The sequence below is a fragment of the Elephantulus edwardii genome, unplaced genomic scaffold, assembly GCF_000299155.1.
Source record: "Elephantulus edwardii isolate Elephantulus edwardi_28Jun2011 unplaced genomic scaffold, EleEdw1.0 scaffold00011, whole genome shotgun sequence".
Lineage (NCBI taxonomy): Eukaryota > Metazoa > Chordata > Mammalia > Macroscelidea > Macroscelididae > Elephantulus > Elephantulus edwardii.
The window spans coordinates 21,375,981-21,396,528 of NW_006399761.1; the positions used below are offsets into that span (position 1 = coordinate 21,375,981).

Below are 20,548 nucleotides of genomic sequence, written 5' to 3' on the forward strand. Positions count from 1 at the left end.
GGATTGGTCAAAACCTACCCAAGCAGGTAACACTGACGCTAAGTAGCTGTTCCATGGGTTTAAGCCCCATGTCCTAAATGCTCTTCTCCTCTACATGGTTTCTTCAGATGGAGAGCTGATTCCCCCCGCAGACCTGTTGCCAGAAATGAAGTCCCAATTGTAGATCCAGTACAATAAGGAATCCTTGATTATTTTATGACTGGGAGGAAGGAAAGCTCAAGGTTTGTTTTCCTATTGACTATGTTCTCACTGGTTTGTCCTGCTGCTGTCGTGTGAAGGGATTCCACCTTAGAAGGTGGTCTCAACTCCACGGAGGTCCGTAAGACAGCCTCCAGGTGCGTTAGCATGCTCTGTTGCTTTCCGCTGCTGTGTTGAGTTCCAGATCTCTCTTACCTCTTCATGGCTGGTTTGTTGTAGAATATTTTTTTAAAAAGATAATTTTTATGCAGAGGAGAATGAAAGACAATTCTAAAGCCCTAAAGGATGAGTAGGTAACTCTTCTATACGGCGCCCAGCCAACACCCAACACAAACACTGTGTGGCTTTCCCATCTGTTTCTTAATCCACACAAGATTGTACCAGAGGTTTCAAAATGGCAGCTTGCTGACCAGACCCAGGGCCATATTGATCTGAATAGTTACACAAAATTATTTTGACTTGGTGGTAGCAATTAATAGATATTGGCTCCTCTTTTGGAAGAAAATCCAGAAGCTTTGGCAATAAAGGGCGTGCATTCCTGTATGGCAATGGCTAGATCTGGCGGCAGCTGTCCACTTGGCTTTGTTACTTATTTGTTATGGGTTAAACTGTGCTTCCACACACTCCCTCAAATTATTAAAATCCTAACTCCTTTATTTGTGGAAGTAATCCTGTTTGGAAATAGGGTTTCTTTGTGAGGTTAATTTTAGCATATTCAAGTAGTTGTTGTTATTATGTGACATCAATTCAAGTAGGACACTATGAACGACAGATCCGAACCCTGTCCTGTCCTGACACACTTAAGCCCAGTGCTGTTTTCACTGCATCAGTCCATCTCACTGACTCTCTTCTCTTACATTGGCCTTTCTGCTTTCCCAGCATGATATCCCTCTCCAAGGAATAGCTTCTCCTAACAACATGCCCAAAATATGTGAGATGAAGCTTCACCATCCTTGCCTGTAAGGAACACTCTGGTTTCACTTTCTCCAAGGCATATCTATTTGTTTTTTTGGCAGTGCATGGGACAGCCAGCATTCTTCTCCAACACCACAACTCAAAGGCATGAATGCTTCTCTTACCATCCTTATTCACTGTCCAGGTCTCAGATCTCTAACAGGTGATTGGAAAGACTATGGCTTGAGTGAGGTGCACCTTAGTCTTTAGATTAACATCATTACTCTTCAGGACTTTTTGGAGAGATCCCTCACTGCAGACTGTCTCAATGCTACACACGTCTGAATCTGACTATAGGCACCAAGGGTGCTGATTGTGGATCCAAGCAAAATAAAATCGTTGGTAATTTCAATCTTTTTTCATTCTGTCATGATGCTGCCCATTGGCCTACGTGAGAGGATTTTGTTTTCTTGATCTTGAAATGTAATCCATATTGTAGGCTGTAGTAGCCATGGTTGGCTATATTTCACACAGTTAAATGCCTTTGCATAGTCAATAATACACAAATAGAAATTTTCCTGGTATTCTCTGCTTTCAGCCAGGACACATTTGACATCAGCAATGATATCCCTGGTGTCACAGCATCTTCTAAACCCAGTTTTGAACGTCTAGAAGTTCTCTGTCAATGTCCTGTGTAGCCGTTTTTGGATGGTCTTCAGCAATATTTTGCTTGCATGGTATATTATATTAATTATATTGTTTGGTAATTTCCACATTCTGTTGGATCATCTTTTTTAAATTTTTAAATGAGAAAGAGATAGGAATCTCTTCCAGTCAGTTGAGCAAGTCTTCTAAATTGCCTGGCATAGACTGGTGAGCATGTCCAAGGCTGCATCTGTCAGTTGGTATCCCATTGATTTTTCCCCCCCATTGATTCTTGAAGTTATTTTTTTTTGGCCAATGCCTTCAATACAGCTTGAATTTCTTCTGTCATCATCATTGGCCCTTAATTATATGATACTTCTTGAAATATGTATTTCAGGGCTGACCAATTCTTTTTTTTTTTTTTGTACAGAGACTCTATGTGTTCCCTCCATCTTTTTTTTTAATGTTTCCTGGATCATTCAGGATTTTAATATCAAAGTAGGGTGGGTTCTAAATGTAATCACCTCTGTGTCAGAAAAAGAGCAGATATATAATAAAGGAGAGACGAGCATGTGGGGAGTTGGGTAGGGTAATAGAGACAGATGACGAGTGGGGAATTATCTACAAGTCAAGGAGCCAAGGAAGGAATCGGTATAACTGAGACCTTAATCTGGACTTTCAGCCTCCAGAGTAGCAAGAAAATACACTTCTGTTCTTTAAATCACCCTCTTGTGGTGTTTGTTTCAAGGTAATACTAAGAATCTAAGATGTATTCATGTCTCCAGCTTGCCCTCAGTAGACTGTGATTTATGCTATTAATTAATGAATTTGCTCTTTTCAGGCCCTCTGTCATCTAATCCCACGATGACTTTTGTTTTAATGCGATGTAGACAAGGAAACGCTCATCCTTCTTTGGGCTATTTGTATGTCTCTTTAACCTGCAAAAGTCAACAGAATACTTCTTGCACTTTTCAGTTGTTACTTGAGATTCTTAGTAAGAATGAATTTCCTTTGCCCACAAATTTAGGACTTTGTCATGGTTCTTATATGTAATAGGAATTCGTTGCATTAGAGACATCAGGACTTTGGGAATTCTTTGTACTTTATTATACTTTACTCTGAGAATCTGGTTGGCTGAAATACAGAGGAAAGACATTCCACAGACATTCCTCAAGTTTCCCAGGCTACAGCAATGGGAATGTAAGAGCCATAAGCAGAATTTCTTTGGCTTCACAACCCCCTACCTTCTGTGAACTCTAGAACCACCCACATAATAACAAGAATTTTCAAGGAATATATTAAGGATTGGTCAACTGTGGGGGTCAGCCTTCAGGATGGCGCTCACATGTCCTCCGGTTGGTGTGCACATTTTTCTAGAGTTGCCTCCCATGCTGCTCAGAGCTGCCCTACATTACCAAGTGGACATTGCAGAAATGATCATGTACGACGACTGAGGTCAGACTGTAAGCGACATGACAGCCTCTGCCTTGCTTTGTTTTGGATCAATCCCTCTGGGAGAAGCTAGTTGCGATGCTGGAAAGACATTCGGGCAGCTCTCTCCACGGAGAGGCCCTCAGGTCAGCCAAGACAGTGAGTCATCTTAGAAGTGGATTCTCCAGCCCCAGTCAAGTCTTATCGACCCTTATAACCCCGACTGACGACGTGATCCCAATGCCGTGAGAGGCCTTGAACTAGAACCACCCAGCTAAGCTGCTCCTCAATCCCTGACCTGCAGAAACTGTGGGGGATAATAAAGGTTTATTGCTTTAAATAGCTAAATTTTGGCATCAGTTGTTCTGCAGCAACAGGTAGTTAACACAGCATCTTAACTGCAAATTGATTTATTCAACAAACATGTACTATTTATGAAGCACCATGTTAGATGCTAGGATATAATCAGACTTGTATGGTATCTACCCAGATGGAAATTATCATCTGGTGAGCAACACAGATGGTACTCAGGAGAACAAACAAGTGACAGCACAGGTAATAGAAATATCTTCAGAATAAAGACTCGTTAAAAAGTAAAATTTCCACAAGGTGGAACTTGTGAACAAACTCATTATTTGGAAATTCATAAATTAGGGACTTCCGACCTGGAAGTCAATAAGAACCCCAGAAGTTGTACAAATCTGAAAAGTTTATGAGCACACAGGGGAAATTTTGAGCAAAGTTAAACTGAGCTGACAATTACTCGAAGGTTAGCTTAGGCTTTTGTTTTCTAGGAGAGTTGGTTGATTGACTAAAATGTCTTAGCTCCTGGGGAGATCAGGCATATAACAGTAAACGGAAACTAGTGAGGTTTCTTCCTGTTTGCAGATGAGAAGCTTAACACAAGTGACGCCATCCTGGGCCTTTTACATTCAGGTTAACAGGTTGCTGGGGAAACCTGACAAGGAGGTACTAAATCTGAACCCTGAAGAATTAAACACTATCTGTCAGTTTTCCTTCCACCTATAGTAATGTCTTCCGCTATTTGCTGATGTCACATCTCTTGGAAATGAGGCAGGATGTTAACCAACAAAAAGGTAGGAAACCTCAGTCTCACAAGGACAAATATTGTATAAAGCCATTATTGTAGAGTAAGTATAAGGATCCAACGGGGTGAGGGTGGAAGCAGAGGGATGAGGATGTGCAGGGGGTGGAGGATTAATCATGGAGTTGTACAATTTGATGGGGGGGCGGTAAGGGAACTTGGAAGACTGTTCTTGAAATCAATGCATTCGAATTTTGTAAATAAAGTACTATTAAAAAAATTCTTATTTTTCTTTTTTCAGGATAAAATGATAAAGTTCTTTTTTTTTAAAGTCCCCTGGGAGAATGGGGACGCATAAGGAAGACAGGGAAAGATTTGGAATCTGCCTAGGACATGGGAGCTGGATCTGTAGCATGTCGTGCAAACGTTAACTTGCTTGTTTTAGACAGTTTTGATCTACCAGCAATTTGTCTGAAGATGAACATTCTTTTCTTGTTACAATTTACAGCCTCAAAGACCCCTAAAGCATCATGATGACTTGACATCAATTCTATGAAAGTGGAGTGTTTTGAAAGAGATGGGGACAGGAGGGATGCCCAAAGCTAGAAGTTGAAGAGAGACTTGGGGCGGAAATTGTAAAATGAAGATTTTTTTTTATAGTCAGTAAAAAGAAAACCTGTGGAGAGTCAGTAAGCAGAACACGTGCGATTGAGCTTGTTAACAATTACAGCTTCCTTTCTTGGTTCCACAGTCAACACTCTTGGCACCAGCAGTCAGGAAATCAAAAACCGAACTGCACTGGGGAAGTCTGCTGTCAAGGACCTCTCCAGAGTACAGAAGAGCAACAATGTCAGTCTAGAGACTAAGGTGTGCCTAATTCAGGCCATGGTCTTCACAATTACTTGCTGTGCATCAGAGAACTGGACTATGACTAAGAATGACAGAAGAAGAATTGATGCCTTCGAATTATGGTGCTGGAGAAGAGTCTTGAACATACCATGGACTGCCAAGAAAACAAGTAAGTCTGTCTTAGAAAGGGTGGAACCAAGTTTCTCCTTGGAGGCTATGATTTTGAAGCTCAGTCTCACATACTTTGGGCACGTGGCCAGGAGGGACTGGTCCTTGAAGGACATTGTGCTCGGAAGGACGGTGGCACAGCACAGGAGAGGAAGAGTCTGGCCAATGGGAGTTGGTGGGTTGGAATTAGTGAGATGCACTCAGGACAGGGCAGGGTGCAGGGCTGCTGTACACAGGGTCGCTATGGGTCACAGGTGACTTGATGGCACACAACAACAACAACAACAACATTTGTTAGGTGATATCTGGGATATGCACTCTTTCCTTTCCACAAAATGACCAGTAAAATGTCTTTCGTTCCTTGAACTCTCATTTATTAGGGGGTCATCACTCTGATTGACCCGCAATGAGCTTTGGACAACAATAAGGGCTCCTCACCTTAAGCCTGAAGCTGGTGGACGCAGGGGAATCTGGGTATCACAGGGGTGCAAAGGCACTTCAGACCCAAGCCCATCTAAGACCTTTAGACCAAGATGTCTTCCTCGGCAAGTTCTTTCTCAATTCTATTTTTTCTGAGACGCTGGGCTGTACGAGGAGGAGTCAGGATTGGTGGAAAAATTGTCAACAACCTGCGTTATGCAGATGACATAACCTTGCTCACTGAAACTGAGGAGAACCTGAAACACTTGCTGCAGAAGGTCAAGGACTGCAGTCTTCAATATGGATTGAAGCTCAATATCAAGAAAACAAAGATTTTCACCACTGGGCCATTTGGCAGCATCAGTATGGATGGTGAAGAGATCGAGATAGTAAACAGTTTTAGTTTGCTTGGCTCCACAGTCAACACTCTTGGTAACAGCAGCCAGGAAATCAGGAGATGAATTGCATTGGGGAAAGTCAGCTGTGAGGGACCTCTTAAGAGTACTGAAGTGCAACGACGTCAGGCTGGAGACTAAGGTGCGCCTGATCCAGGCTATAGTCTTTGCAATTACCTGCTATGCATCAGACAGTTGGACAGTGAATAGGGATGATAGAAAGAGAATTGATGCCTTTGAGTTGTGGTGCTGGAGAAGAGTGTTGGCTAGACCATGGACTGCTAGGAGAACAAACAGGTTTGTCCTAGAGAGGGTGAAGCCAGAATGTTCTCTGGAGTCAAGGATTCTGAAGCTTTGTCTGACATACTTTGGGCATGTTGCAAGGAGGGACTGGTCCTTGGAGAGGGACATCATGTTTGGGAGAATGGAGGGACGGCGCAGGAGAGGAAGACCCTCAATGAGATGGATCGATTCTGTGAGTGGAGTGGTGGGAATGAATGTGTTTGAGACAACGAGGTTGGCACAGGATAGAACGACTTTTAGGGCTCTTGTACATAGGGTCTCTATGAGTCGCAAACGACTCGATGGCACATAACAACATCAACATTATTAATTTCAGTGAAAATTTACAGAGACTTTGGTTTCCATTCATTCATTGTTGCAATTTTCTCCCCTCCCAACCCTACCCCCTAGTACACTACCCTCTTCGAAAAGCAAAAGAAAAATTCTTTCATGGTTATACAATCCCTCCCACCAGGTCCACACCACTCTGCAGTCTTAGCTCTGGACTCCTGTCATGACAAAAATACCCAATAACATATCCCTTTTAAACAGTTTTCTCCCTCATCTGTTTCAGTGCAGTATACATTATTGAACCCATCTTTCTCAATCTCCCCCCCAACCCCGAGGTCAGTCCTGTTTTACAACAGAGGCACCATATAGTATTTGTCCTTTTGTGACTGAGATACTTCACTCAGCATAATGTCCTCCAGGGTCATCCATTTTAAATAATATTGCATGAGTTCCTTGTTTTTCAATGCAGCCTTCCACAATGGTTGCACCATTTCACACTTCCACCAACAGTGAATAAGGCTTCCAATTTCTCCACAACCTCGCCAGCATTTGTTGTTTGCTGTTCTGTTAAATTTTGCTATTCTTACTGGGGTGAGATGATATCTCATAGTTGTTTTCTTTCTTAATTCTATTAACGTGAGATTGAGATATGATTGATAAACAGAGTCTAACTGTGTATACAGAAATAGGAATAACATGGAATTGATAAATTCTATGTTATTTTCAGTTCGGTATACTCAATTTGACTCTAATTGTTTACTGACTTTAATCCTGAAATATATTTTACATGTGTATGTCCCAGTTGTTGTTGTTGTTGCCGTCCAGTCGTTTGTGGCAAGAGGAAGAAGCCTCAATAAAAATCATAGTGGACCCAGGCCAGGGTCAGGGGTAGACCAGGACTCAGACCTGCTGTGATCAGAGCCCAGGGAGGACATCACCTACCGGCTGCCAGAGCTGGACCCACGAGGCTCCGACGAGGAGAACCTGGACTCGGAGACATCGGCCAGCACCGAGAGCCTGCTGGAGGAGCGGGCCGGGCGGGGGGCCGCGGAAGGTCAGTATTAAGGGCCCCCTGCGCCAACTCTCCCCTGCCCCGGCACACCCACCCTGTGCCCCCTCCCCACGGTGGCCGCGGTGGTAGCCCCGGCAGCAGCCCCTCCACGACGCAGGCCCTCGTCCTTCGTCCTTCGAGACAGTCTGAGTGAAAACCCCCCGGCGCACGCCTGTCATGCCTATGGGCAAAATCAAGCTCCCGCCCGGCCTACCTACTCACCTGCCCAGCTGGGCGCCTAAGACCCCTGATTCTGGGGTCCCCGTAAGGCGCCGTGAGCCGCCCGCCCGGCGCCCAGACCTGGTACACTCGGTGTACGTGACTCCAGGCGCAGAGCTGCCCGCACAGGCTGTCCTCGAGGCCCTGGACGAGGAAGAACGGGCCCCTGGCACCAAACGGAGATACTCGGACCCCCCGACATACTGCCTGCCCCCTGCCCCAGGCCAGGCCAACGGCTGAGGGCTGTAGCTGGTCAAGCCGAGATAGTCCAGTGTGGAGAGCGCAGATGCAGAGGGCCTGCAGGACTTGCTAAAGCCAAGCTTTGGGCACCTCACTTCAGCTCCACCGTCAGCTTTCCAGAAGGATTCAGAACTCTGCCAGCACCCAAGGGAAGGAGCACGCCAGCCGTGCATGGAACCAAGCAGGGAGCAGCCAGTATGGCCACCTGGCCTGCCTCCCGGGGACTGCCCAGCCCAGCCCGTGAGAGGCCAGCGTGGTCACCTCTCTTTTGTACGAATTGACTTGATGGTAACTCTGTACGTGGTTTGCATAACTTGAGTCTGTAACAGCCTTAATGGGAGACCAAATCAGTTTGTTGTTTGTTTGGGTTTGTTTTTTTTATATATAAATATATGTATATGTAAAAATGAAAAAAAAAAAATAAACCCTGCTCTATCCTGTGCCAATCGCACTGCCTTCGACACACCCATCCCGATACCCCAGCCACTGAATCAATCCACCTCATAGAGGGCCTTCCCCTCCTGCGCTGTCCCTCCACCCTCTCAAGCATGATGCCCCTCTCCAAGGACCGGTCCCTCCTTACATGTCCAAAGTATGTCAGAAGAAGCCCCAGAATCCTTGCCTCCAAGGAGCAGTCCGGTTCCCAGTTAGATCTTAGCAATATCTTTAAAGGCAGATAACAGGTGTCTTTCGGCTCTTTGAGTAATGCGTATCTAACAGGATGCCTTCAGATGAAAACTTCCATAGCCGGCTTCATTAACACCCGTTATTAGCATCTCTTCCAGGAGAAAGAACTATGGTCATGAATTCACTACACAGACATGCTTTATGAGAACCGATGATATAAATAGGCCTGTGCTGCCCTTTCAACATGACAGGCAGAATTTTCAGTAATTTTAAAGTTACTCAGGCTTGAAGGAGACTCCCAAGTCAAGAATTAACACTGTTTACAGATGTGACATATATGCTGTTGTTAGCTACCAGGCATGTAAATTCTGATTCACAGGGACTCTGACCCTGTGTGTCCAGGCAACTGGTCCTTGGGAGGACTATGAAGCTAATGCTTCCAGAACAAGGTGCCCCAGGCCTGTCTTCTGAGGTCTCCCGGGGTGGATTCCAGCAGCCAACCTTTTAATTAGTCGTGTGCTCAACAGTTTGCACCATTGAGGCACTTGGGTGCCTTGACCATTACTATAAAAATAGAAGGACAATTAGTAAAACATGTACATGAACTCCAGGGGAGGGGCAGGGGGGAGCAGAGGGGTAAGGTTAGGTAGGGCTGAAACCACAGAGTTGCACAATTTAGTGGATGGAGGTGGGGGGAGGAAGCAAATGGGAAGAATCTGGGCAAAAGACACGGTAATGATGGACAAGGACCATGGTGATTAATTTTATAAGACGTAATACGTAATCCCAGAGGTATGTGGTTCAAATCCACCAGATGCTCTGCTGGAAAAGGAGAGGCAATCTCCTCCTGTACCAGTCAGACCCAATTTGATGGGACACACACACAAAGGAATAATAAAATAAAAAAAATATTTAAAAAAAAACCCCAACAAAGCATAATGCACGAGAATGATTGTATGAAACATAATGTGAATGAAGAATAGTGAGAAACACAATGTATATAAATATACAATGTGTGTAAATATATAAGCAATATATACATTGCTTTGTAAGCAAGTCAATTAAAAAAATGTACTAATTCTAAGGTAATCCTAATACTTGGCTCTAACTGGTCTTGGAAAGATGTCCTATTTTTAAAAAAATTTTATTACTATTTGTGTGTGTGTGTGTGTGTGTGTGTGTGTGTGTGTGCGCCGTCAAATCAGATCCGACGGGCACAGGAGGAGATTGCTCCTCCTTCTCCAGCAGCATCTGGTGGATTTGAACCAAGCGCCTTCTGGATTGCAGTGCAGCTTCTTGCCACTAAGCCACCAGAGCTCCCCTAAGATGCTCTATTTTTAAGCTTTTCAAGTAAAGATACTATGTTCTTGTGTTCCATAGTGTGTAGCATTTTTTTTAATTTATTTTTTTTTATGTGAGATGAATGGTTAACTAAAAACTTAATACACCAAACCACCCATGAAGGTCCTCATTTAAAAATAACCAACATTGCTTTTATTTCCTCGACATTTTGTGCTTAACACCTTTTCCACTCTTTTATTACAACCTTAAAATTTTTTTTATGCTGAGTCATTTCATGCATTAGAAGAAAGCAGTGCTGTCTCAGATCCGAATGCCTGTAATAGTTCTGTAATAAGCTGGGACGAAGGAGTGGAGAGATCTCTGAGTATATTTTACAAACGCCGTTCTCAACACTGCTAATTTTACTTTGGCTTTATACTGAAAAGGTGGTGATGACCGGGTGTGAAAAGTATCTTTTGATAATTGGGACACTGTCTTACGGATGAGAAATTATGACTCTTCCTTTTGTAAAAAAGATGGTGTATAGAAATTGGTATCATGATTATCCCAAATCTGGTTTTCTCACCAACATATATTTTATCCCTGGACGCCTGGCTGTCCTCTCTGCACTGCAATAACTCCCATTTCGCACAGGGGACAAATTAAGGTAGGAGGTCTGATGGCCAATCCTCTCTCCCTGAGGCTCCCAGACGGGCAGTTCAGATGAGTTTTATTTGTATATGGGTTTTTTTTTAAGACATAATTACAGAATGCTGACAGAAAGGGAGGTGCTGGGGTTATTAGCTTGTTACAGTGGTTCTTACTCACAGGAGCCTGGAAGGTCCCCAAAGCCCACATCACCCCCAGGGCCTGCAGCAGGCTTGCCGCATCACAGGGCCTATTATTTGGGGCTCCGTGTTACCCCACCAAACAAGGTCTTCTCCTCAGCCGCTCCATGTTTGTTCACCAGTCACCGTTTTTCCCAGGGAGAAGGAAGGGTGTATCAAAGCAGGAGAAAGCGTCTGGGGCCACTTGATTTTCTCTCTCTCTCTCTCTCTCTCTTTGTTGGGCATTGTTTCGGTACTTTAGATACACCCATTTTAATTAATTATGAAGTATATGTTTTGGAAGGGAGTTCTCTACCTTTTCCAGGAGACGTTTTAAAGGGGGAACCCCTGTGAAATCATTGTGGAAAATTGGAAGTCTCTAGCTCAAGGCAGCCCTGGGTGCACCCTCAGCTGTTTGTTCCCATGATGAAGTGGGGACTATAAAAGCTGCCATCAGCTCTGCCCTTTACCTCTTTACAAGTGATACGTCACTGTGTTTGCCTCTGGCAGCAAGCCAGCTCCACCATAAGGTTTCTTGCCCAGAAGGTAGGCCTCCCCTAGAACCACTTTCTTTTCTTCTAGTACCAGCTTCGCACCACTAACTGTTCAAAGGAGTGTCAGAGGGCTTTTTCTTGGTGGTGTTGTGTACTCGCAGCTGCAGTTGGCACGGCACTGACTCAAGGCTGACCGTCTGGTATACCTTCAGAGGCAGTTAATTGTAGGGGCAGAGATTGGCCATCCTTCTTCCATGGAGCAGATTGTGGATTTGAAGCACGTGCCTTTGGGATTGCAGTGCAGCTTCTTACCACGGAGCCACCAGGGCTGCCTAACCCAACCAAATAAGGCAGAACGGGACAGAACTCGGCTGAGAGGCAATCCTCTGTTTTGATGCAGAGAGTATTATTTTTGAGTTGGGATAGAAGTGGGGATAGGTTAAAACAGAGGCAGTGGCACTAGGCTGCAATGTTGTAATGACAGCATCATGATTCGGGTATCTGGAGTTACCCGAGCCCAATGCAAGCCAACAGGTGAGGTCAATGAACATGCGTGGAGGCCTTGCACGTAGAAGCCCTGTGCCTGAGATCCAGCACCTTTTGTGCTAACCAGGATTCTTCTCATGTCACGCCAGTCAGAATAGCAAAATTTAACAGAACAGCAGACATCAAATGCTGGTGAGATTGTGGAGACACTGGAACCTTTATTCACTGCTGGTGGGAGTGTAAAATGGTGCAACCACTGTGGAAGGCTGCATGGCACTTTCTCAAAAAGTTGCAAATAGAAATACCATTTGACCCAGCAATTCCACTACTGGGAATATACCCTAAAGAAACCATAACTGCCACCCAAGCAGATATATGCACACCCATGTTTATCACGGCTTTGTTCGCAAAAGCAAAGAGTTGGAAACAACCAAAGTGTCCATCAACAAACAAATGGATAGAGAAGTTCTGGTATATTCACTCAATGGAATAGTATGCAACATTGGAAAACAAGGAACTCATAAAATACTATTCAAAATGGATGACCCTGGAGAACATTATGCTGAGTGAAATATCTCAGTCACAAAAGGACAAATATTGCACAGAACCACCGTTGTAAAATGGGACTGACATCAGGGTTGAGGGAAGACAGAAAAGGAGGGGAGGAATGGTGTATATTGCATTGAAACACATGAGGGAGAGAACTGTTTAAAAGGGACATATGAATGGGTATTCTTGTCATTACAGAAGTCCAGAGTGAAGGCTGCATAGTGGAGTGAACTTGGGGGAGGGATTGTATAACAATGAGTTTTTCAAGGAGAAGAGTGATTTGGGGGGAGAGGGTAAGTAGGGAGAAAAGTGCAACAATAAATGACTGAAACCCTGAGTCTCTGTAAACATTCACTAAAATTAATTTTTTTAAAAAATGCAAACTCCTGAACTCTCCTCCAGAAACCTCCGCCTGTTTTATGCACTGATGCATCCAAGTGCCCACGACAGTGGCTGGCTCAGTTTGGCAAATACCTGAAGGTGCTAAGTGTTTGGAGCACTGACAGGCCCCAATTATTCCTATCTTCCACATCATCTAAGCCAAATGCTGCCATAAAATGTATATAGTGCTATCCCTCCACAGGGATGTTCCTTGCTAGGCTAGGGGACTGGCGACGTCTTTTTATCTCTGCCCAGCACACTGTCCCCACCTCAACGGCCCTCTCCCTCCTGTGCTCAGCTTCCGAGTCTGGCTGAGGAAACAACAAACCAGCCTTACTGTGTTATTGCACCTTAGGAAAAGAAAGGAGGGTTAGTGAGTCCAGCGGAGAGATAAGCAGGCCCTGAACCAGGCATATGAGTAAGTATCCTCTGTTCCCATTTTGATAAGGAAGCTAAGTAAACTTTATACGATATAAACTTGGTGCTTTTTAAAAATGAGACATGAATGCATTTGTTGTTGTTGTTATAATGATTCTTTTTCCTTTTAGCACTTATTTTTAGAGCAGCTTGAGGTTTAAAGAAAACTTGCAAAGTACAAAGAATCACCACTCAACCTCCTCTCCCTCCCGCACAGTTGGTCCTGGTATCGATATCTTTCTTCATGCAGAATATTTGTTATTATGGATGAGTGAATATTGCTGTTTTATTTTTAACACAAGTTTATAGCTTGTGTTAGTTATTTGTTGCTTACCAGCTGAAAGGCCGGCAGCTCAAATCCACGAGCTTCTCTGTGGGAGAAAGACAGACAGGCCCTTCCTGGTCAGAAACCGGATGGAGGGTCACCATGAGTCAAAACTGACTGGACGATAATGGGCTTGGTCTGGGTCTGGATGGGGAAAAAAAAGTCAGGATACACGCATGGAAGCCAAATATCTTGGTCAGTAGTTGGAGACATTGTTTTGTTCTTGTTAATGTACCGCCAAATCACTTGTGACTCATAGCAACCTTTAAGTACAATAGGGTCTGAACCCTGTCCTATCCTGAGCCAGTCTCACTGTCTCTGACATACCTACCCCTATTACACAGTAACTATGTCAATCCATCGTATCCAGGGTCTTCCTCTCTTGCACTATCTCTCCACCTTTCCAAGAACGATGTCCTTCTCCAAGAACTGGTCCCTCCAGTATGGGAGATGAAGCTTCAAAATCTTTGCCTCCAAGGGACAATTTGATTTCACCCTCTTCAGGACAGACCTGTTAGTTCTCTTGGCAGTCCATGGTATGTTCAAGACTCTTCTCCAGCACCACAACTCAAAGACATCGATTCTTCTTTTGTCGTCCTTAGTCATTGTCCAGTTCTCTGATACACAATAATTATGATGCAAGTAATTATGAAGACCATGGCCTAGATCAGGTGCATCTTAGTCTCTAGACTGATATCATTGCTCTTTAGCACTCTGGAGCGGTCATTCCCTGACAGCAGATTTTCCTAATGCAATTCATCTTTTGATTTCCTGACAGCTAGAGAGTCTGGTGGCCTATTGGCAAGAAGCTGCACTGCAATCCTGAAGACATGTGGTCTGAATACACTAGTTCTCTGTGGGAAAAAGATGGGCAAGCCCCTCCTGTGTGATTACCTGTTTCTGAAAACCTTCTGGAGAGTCAGCTATGGGTCAGTTCCAACTTGACGGTACACAACAACAACAACAACAACAACCACAACAACCACCCAGTAAAAAAAAAAAAACCAACCCAAAACCAAAAAATACCTCACCACTGAATCTATAGGCAACATTGTGATAGAGGGTTGATTATAGAGCCAGGCAAGCTGAAATTGTTAACACTTCTCAATTTCTTCTCCATCTATCATGGTGCTGCTAATTGGCCCAATGGTGAGAATCTTTGTTTTCTTGATGTTCACTTCAAACCATATTGAAGGCCGCAGTCCTTGACGTTTGGCAGGAAATGCTTCATGTCCTCTTCTGTTTGGGCAGGCAAAGTTGTGTCATTTGCACAGTGCAGGTTGTTGATGAATCTTCTTCCAATCCTGATTCCACCTTCCTTCTCATAGGGTCCAACCTCCTTAATGATCTGTTACGTGTAGAGATTGAAAAAGCATGGAGACAGGTTGGAGACATTGCTGTTGGCCAGCAGGCTGCTTTAGACTTGCTGCCTCCAATTCTGGTGCTGATCCAACTCCCAATCAGGCTCCCAGGAGAGTTTGCTACATGTCTGCCAAGTCCCTCATTCCAAAGCTTTCTTTGAGCCTTGATTTCTCCATTGGGGTTATCATTCCAGTACATCCGCAGTTCACTGCACTGTCCACAGCTGAACTGATCTGAACACAATCCTTTAGATTCATGAACTGCTTGATCCCCCAGACTCCTACAAAAGCAATCTAACTTGGTGTATTCAGTAGTTAAGACTGCTGATTTGATGATACAATGGTTAGTGCCGCGCTGCCTACAAAAAGTCAGTGTTTGGAACCGACCCAGCAAATAAAGTCTAGTGACCTCCTCCCACAGAGATTACTGCTTGGAACAACCTACACGGCTAGGAGTTGGAATTGACTCAACAACACACCACAGCAAGCTGACAGTATATTTAATAAATTCATTAAGAAACCACTGTATCCTTCGACAGATGACTGGAGAAAGAAACTGTGTTATATCCATTCAGTGGGTTACTTGATATAAAAGGCGCTTTCCATCTTGGGTCTGTGGACTCATGTGGGTTAGAGGAGAACTTTGTTCCACGGGATTTTTTTCTTTTTATTTTAATGAATGTTTACGTAGATTTTGGATTTCCATTCATTCATTATTGCCTTTTTCTCCCTGCCCAACCCTCCCCTCAGTTCACTCTTCTCTTGAAAAGTAAAAGAAAAATTCTTTCATTGGTATACAATCCCCCCCCCCCCCCCCAAATACATTCCACTATGCAACCTTCATTCTGGACTCTGCTGATTTGGGGGCATTGATTTGCCAGACTTTTCTTCTGAGGCACCCAAAGCTTTGCCTGGCTGTAAACCTTTAGGGAAGCAGGTCAGTGGGTTTTTCTTCTCATGGGACTGCTGACTTTCCTACTCAGCAAAGATAAGGAACAAATTACTGATCCATTCTATCCCATAAATGATTCTCCAGAGCACAGCGTGAACCGCAAGCAGCCAGCCTCAGAGGATTACATATCATGATTCAATTTCTACAACATTGAGGAAGGCTAAAGTGACCATAGTGGGGGTGGGGGTGGGGGACGGACAGTGGTAGATGGTAGGTAAATGCAAAGGAGCATGAGGGACGTTTTAGGAGGGGTGGTGCATAGTGTGGGGGCAGCACAAGGATAGTCACATCTGGCCTCTGTTAACTTCACAAAGGAGAACAGTCCCCATCAGCAACATCCACAATGCAAAATCAATTGCTAGAAAGTTGCATCTAACCTCTGTTAATTTCACCAAGGAGAACAGTCCCCACCAGCAACATCCACCATACAAAACCAATGGCTAGAAAGTCGGACGTGGTCTCCACACTGCTGTACCTACTTCTACAAATCCCAACACCCATTGTCCTGTTCCACAACTCATTCTGAAATCCATTTCAATAGCAACAAAGAACTTGGAGAACTGTACTCACTGTTACCGGGTTAACTGGGGAAGTGGACAGGTTACAACTCACGCTAGCAGCAGGATATAGTTCTTCCATCAGGACGGCTTCTCAAGTGAGCTCACAGGCCCTTCAGCCTTCAGGTTAGCAGCTTAGCTCAATGCTAACAAACCTTAGTCCTTCCAATTACAGCATCTCCCGTGTCCTGCAGCACACTTTGGTGAAGGCCTGTGGCTCTGGCCCCTGGGAGCTGCAGCCCCATCAACTCTGTCTCATGCTGGTCTCTGTTTCTGAGTCTGCTGGTCTCATTCATGTCCCAATCTAACTAGCACAGTAATTTCTGGCCCCAGTTATGTGCACTGTACTCTCTGCTCCTTCTTCCTTGTTGTTAAGGAGAGTGTTAATCTTCTGCCACTAAAACCTGCTCCGTTTAAACCGGGTGGGATGGCAAAGCTGGCCAAGCTCATCAAGAATAGACTAACACACCCTATTTGCAAAGAAGAAATAATTCTTCGAGCTGTGGTGTTGGAGAAGAGTACTGATTGTCCCATGGGCTGCCAATGCAACAAACACGCATCTTGGAGAGAGTGCAGCTCGGGTGCTCCGTGGAGGCAAAGACGGTAAAGCTTTGTCTCACATACTTTGGGCGTGTTGTCAGGAGGGGTCATTCCTTAGAGAGAGACATCATGCTTGGAAGGGTGGAGGGTCAGCAAGATCCTCAAGGACATGGACTGACATGGTGACTGTGGCAATGGGTTGAAGCATGCCAGAGACAGTGAGATACGATTCAGATCTGTTGTTCACAGGGTTGGACTGATGGCCTCTCACCACCACTGCCTACCCATGGAGTAAAAGTCAAAGGCCAGGGCCTAGGAAAATAATTTTGAACAACAGACCTGCTACAGGACAGGTGGAAAGATTCTGCACCAAGACGGAAGCTATGCCTACATTAAAACTCAGAACTGCACACCTTAAGAAGGGACTTGTATGCTATTTAGAAAGCACCGATTGCATACACAGAACAATGATTAAGTATACAATCAAACCCTTCCTCTCTTTGTGGGCATATCATGGACTGAATTATGTCTGCCCAAAGCCTGTTTCCAATTGACTAGGGCTGTGATTTTCGGTGTAATTATCCTCCATTTTATGATCTGATGTAATTATTCTGTGTTGTCAGTTTTAGCCTCTAGGATATTAAAGAGACAACATGAGATGCAAGCGAATTAACAGGCAAGATTAAACGTACACAATTAGGCTGTATTTTAACCCATTTATTTTGCAATATAAGAGAGATTAAGCAAGCAAGCAGAGGTCAGAAAGACCTGGCCTGCCACCACCGAACCACACTGAGGACCCGTCCAAGAATCTCCTTCTGAACTCAGGGAAAAATTGATGTCAAGACACTTGTGTATTTCCCAGGAATGCCAGGATCTACCATGTTGAAAGGAGGCAGGATACAAAAAAATTTACCTTGGGCCCAGTGCTCTGGTCTCCTACTTCTTTCTTTCTAAACTTTGAGAGGCTGTAAATCCCAGAGGAGGGCCAGCTGTGAGTCACTTCCAGCCCAACGGCAATGAGACAGAGAGGAACTGTGAGGGAGTAAATGTACTAGTCATATACGTGTGCTGTTTGTTACAGCACACTGAGACCTGATGCGTGTGCGTCAGAGTTGACCTCTGCTCTGTAGTTTTCAGTGACCTGATTTTTGCGAAAGTAGACTGCTCTGTCTTCTGAAGTACCCCTTTGTGGCCTTGAACCACTGGCCTGTCTGTTTTAGTAGCTTAGTTTATCATGTGGCAGCCAGGCACATTAAACTTCTGCATCACCCGAGGGACTCTGAGTACATTATATCTGGTGCTAAATTTAACACATTAGAAAATGGGAAACAATCGTGTAGAAAAGTCCTTTATTATAGTGCAAATAACTTTTAGCAGTGACATAATGTAAGAACACATTTAGCAACATTTTTACACCACGCAGTAAATAAGAAAGTGTTTCTTTGAAAATAAGTCATAGGATCATTATTTCTGTGTTAATGCCGAAAAAATGTCAAGGCTGCTGTTTTTCCCAAGGCAACAGGGCTCCCTCCCTCTTTCATTGGATGTTTCTTTGAAAATAAAAACCCAATAGGATCATTATTGTAACTAATCACCAACAATTCTCAAAAGCGATCTCTTAAGGGCTTTGAACCGACATTGGCAAGACCCAAAATGGGGTTTCCAAAATTTAAAAACACAAAATAGTTTTAAGACAATTCTGGGAGAATTCAAGAGAGTAAAAAGTCACTTAGATTAAGACAGATAAACACATTCACTCCAATTTTGATTCAGAAGTGGACCGATTGTCTAAAGCCTGCCTTTTTATTTTTTATTTCTCCCCAGAGCCTGATTGTTACTTAAATTGATTTTGGTCACAATTGTAAAACTAGGGCTCTGGTCAGAAGTATGCTCTCCTGTGAAGCCTTAAATTGCACTTTGCATCCTGCAATTCCCACCTTAGACCTCACATGCTAAGGCGAGGTTGTGCTAATGGTACCCAGCTTCCAGTTAACAATTAGTGCTGCTGGACTGGCCCCCTACTAATTTAGCTTTCCCTGAATCAAGTCATCACATCATCACTCAGATCATCTTAACTGGCTCTCAACCGCCTCACAGGGGAAGAAGGGGTTAACACTGATTCTTCTAGTTAAGCTGCCTGAGGGCTTGCCTGGCCTGCTAATGAGTGAGCTGATAGGTAGATCTTGGTTCTTACCAAGTGTCAGTTCCAATCAGCTACCCCCCTTACTCCTCTGGTTTCAGCTGAATTATTCAGTGGGTGGGGAGAGCTGGACACTCAGAGGAGACCTCTTCAGGAAGTCTTCCAGCTCACTGAAAATCAAATTGCCTCCAAATATATTCCCAGGGTACCCTCTGCGTCTCTCTACGCTCTTAGCGCCTTTTTAATCCCATGAGAAGTTAATCACGTGACTGGAAATACCTGGAGCCACAAAGCAGCCCTTTTTTGGCCGAAGCTGGCTGATTTAAGTCAGGAGGCACATAAAGCTTTTCAATGCTCAGGGGTCCTGCTGGATAAAGTTGTTTCTTTCACAAAGCAATGGAACCTGGCGCTCACCAGTTGCAAAGCCGAGAATCCCAAGCTATTAGAGAAAGTCCTAATTTTAATGTCCTTCATTGGTCTTAAGACTTTGGTACTGAAACACTGTCTACATTCTTGACACATGAAAATGACGTGGCCACTTCAGTGTCTCTGCATGTTGTATTAAACAAAGACTCAGAATGCGAAGCAGGACTAAGACATGTCGGATAGCAAGACGCAGTAAGCTGCACAAAACAGAATCTAACTGATATATTAAATACACCCCTCCCCACCCCAGCACCCCTGCTTCCCCCACTTTCTGACCAAAGCAATGCCAAGGGTCCTGTCCTCCAAGGGCCAACGTAGTTGGTCCAGCACCCAGGACTCCCAGCGTCCCTTGCCTCACACTGATGCAGGCTGGCATGCTCGCTCGGGAGACAGATGCTCTACTGTCTGACCAGTTGTGCAAGTAGGAAAACTCCTTCAGCTGAATCTCTAGTATCCAAGCTAGAGGCTGCATTCAGAGACCAGGCCTTGTAGGTGTTAACCTTTCAGATAAATTAACTGGGTCACTCCTAATCTTGTCTTATCCTAATATTCCAGCAGGGTCAACAGAGCAAGAGGTGTCCTCTATTCTCAAGCTCCAAAAGCATTGCTTAGGGATATAGGTGAGGGTCACGGAAGAAAAGTTATACAATGCGCTAACAGCTTAAATTGATATAAATTATTTCCGAGTAAGTTATCTGGGCCAGTTATCTCTGCTTTAACACTGCATTCCAGAATCATTTTCATATACATTGTTCTTGCGAGTTGATATACTAGTCATTTAAAAAATTGTCTACGCAATCACTTCTCACTGGTTTTCACCTAATTTAATAACAACTTAATGAACTATTACATAAATCTAGAGGGAAAGGAGTTTATTTTAAGGACGCCCAAACTGTGCTAGTCACAGTAAAGACCAAAAGCAACGTAAATTTAGAACTTACAAGACTGGTCAGTAACTTGAAAAGCAGTTTTACTTAAACGTTGCAAAGATCTTTCCCAAAGCACTTACAGCAATTTATATCAAGAAATCCTAGGTTTAGGCATGTGGCAGAAA

At 44.1% G+C, this 20,548-nt stretch overlaps 1 protein-coding gene and 1 pseudogene across 1 annotated transcript in view; one reads left to right on the forward strand and one right to left on the reverse strand.

Annotated features, from left to right (window-relative positions):
• The first annotated feature begins 3,408 nt into the window (after window positions 1-3,408).
• LOC102860020 lies at window positions 3,409-8,128 on the forward strand (annotated as a pseudogene).
• Window positions 8,129-16,400: 8,272 nt separating this feature from the next.
• Window positions 16,401-20,548, reverse strand: part of LOC102860428 — an 11,831-nt gene continuing 7,683 nt past the window's right edge. Inside the window, exon 9 of the mRNA XM_006881028.1 lies at window positions 16,401-16,412. Coding sequence (XP_006881090.1) covers window positions 16,401-16,412 — 12 coding nt within the window. The remainder of the gene's footprint in view (window positions 16,413-20,548) is intronic.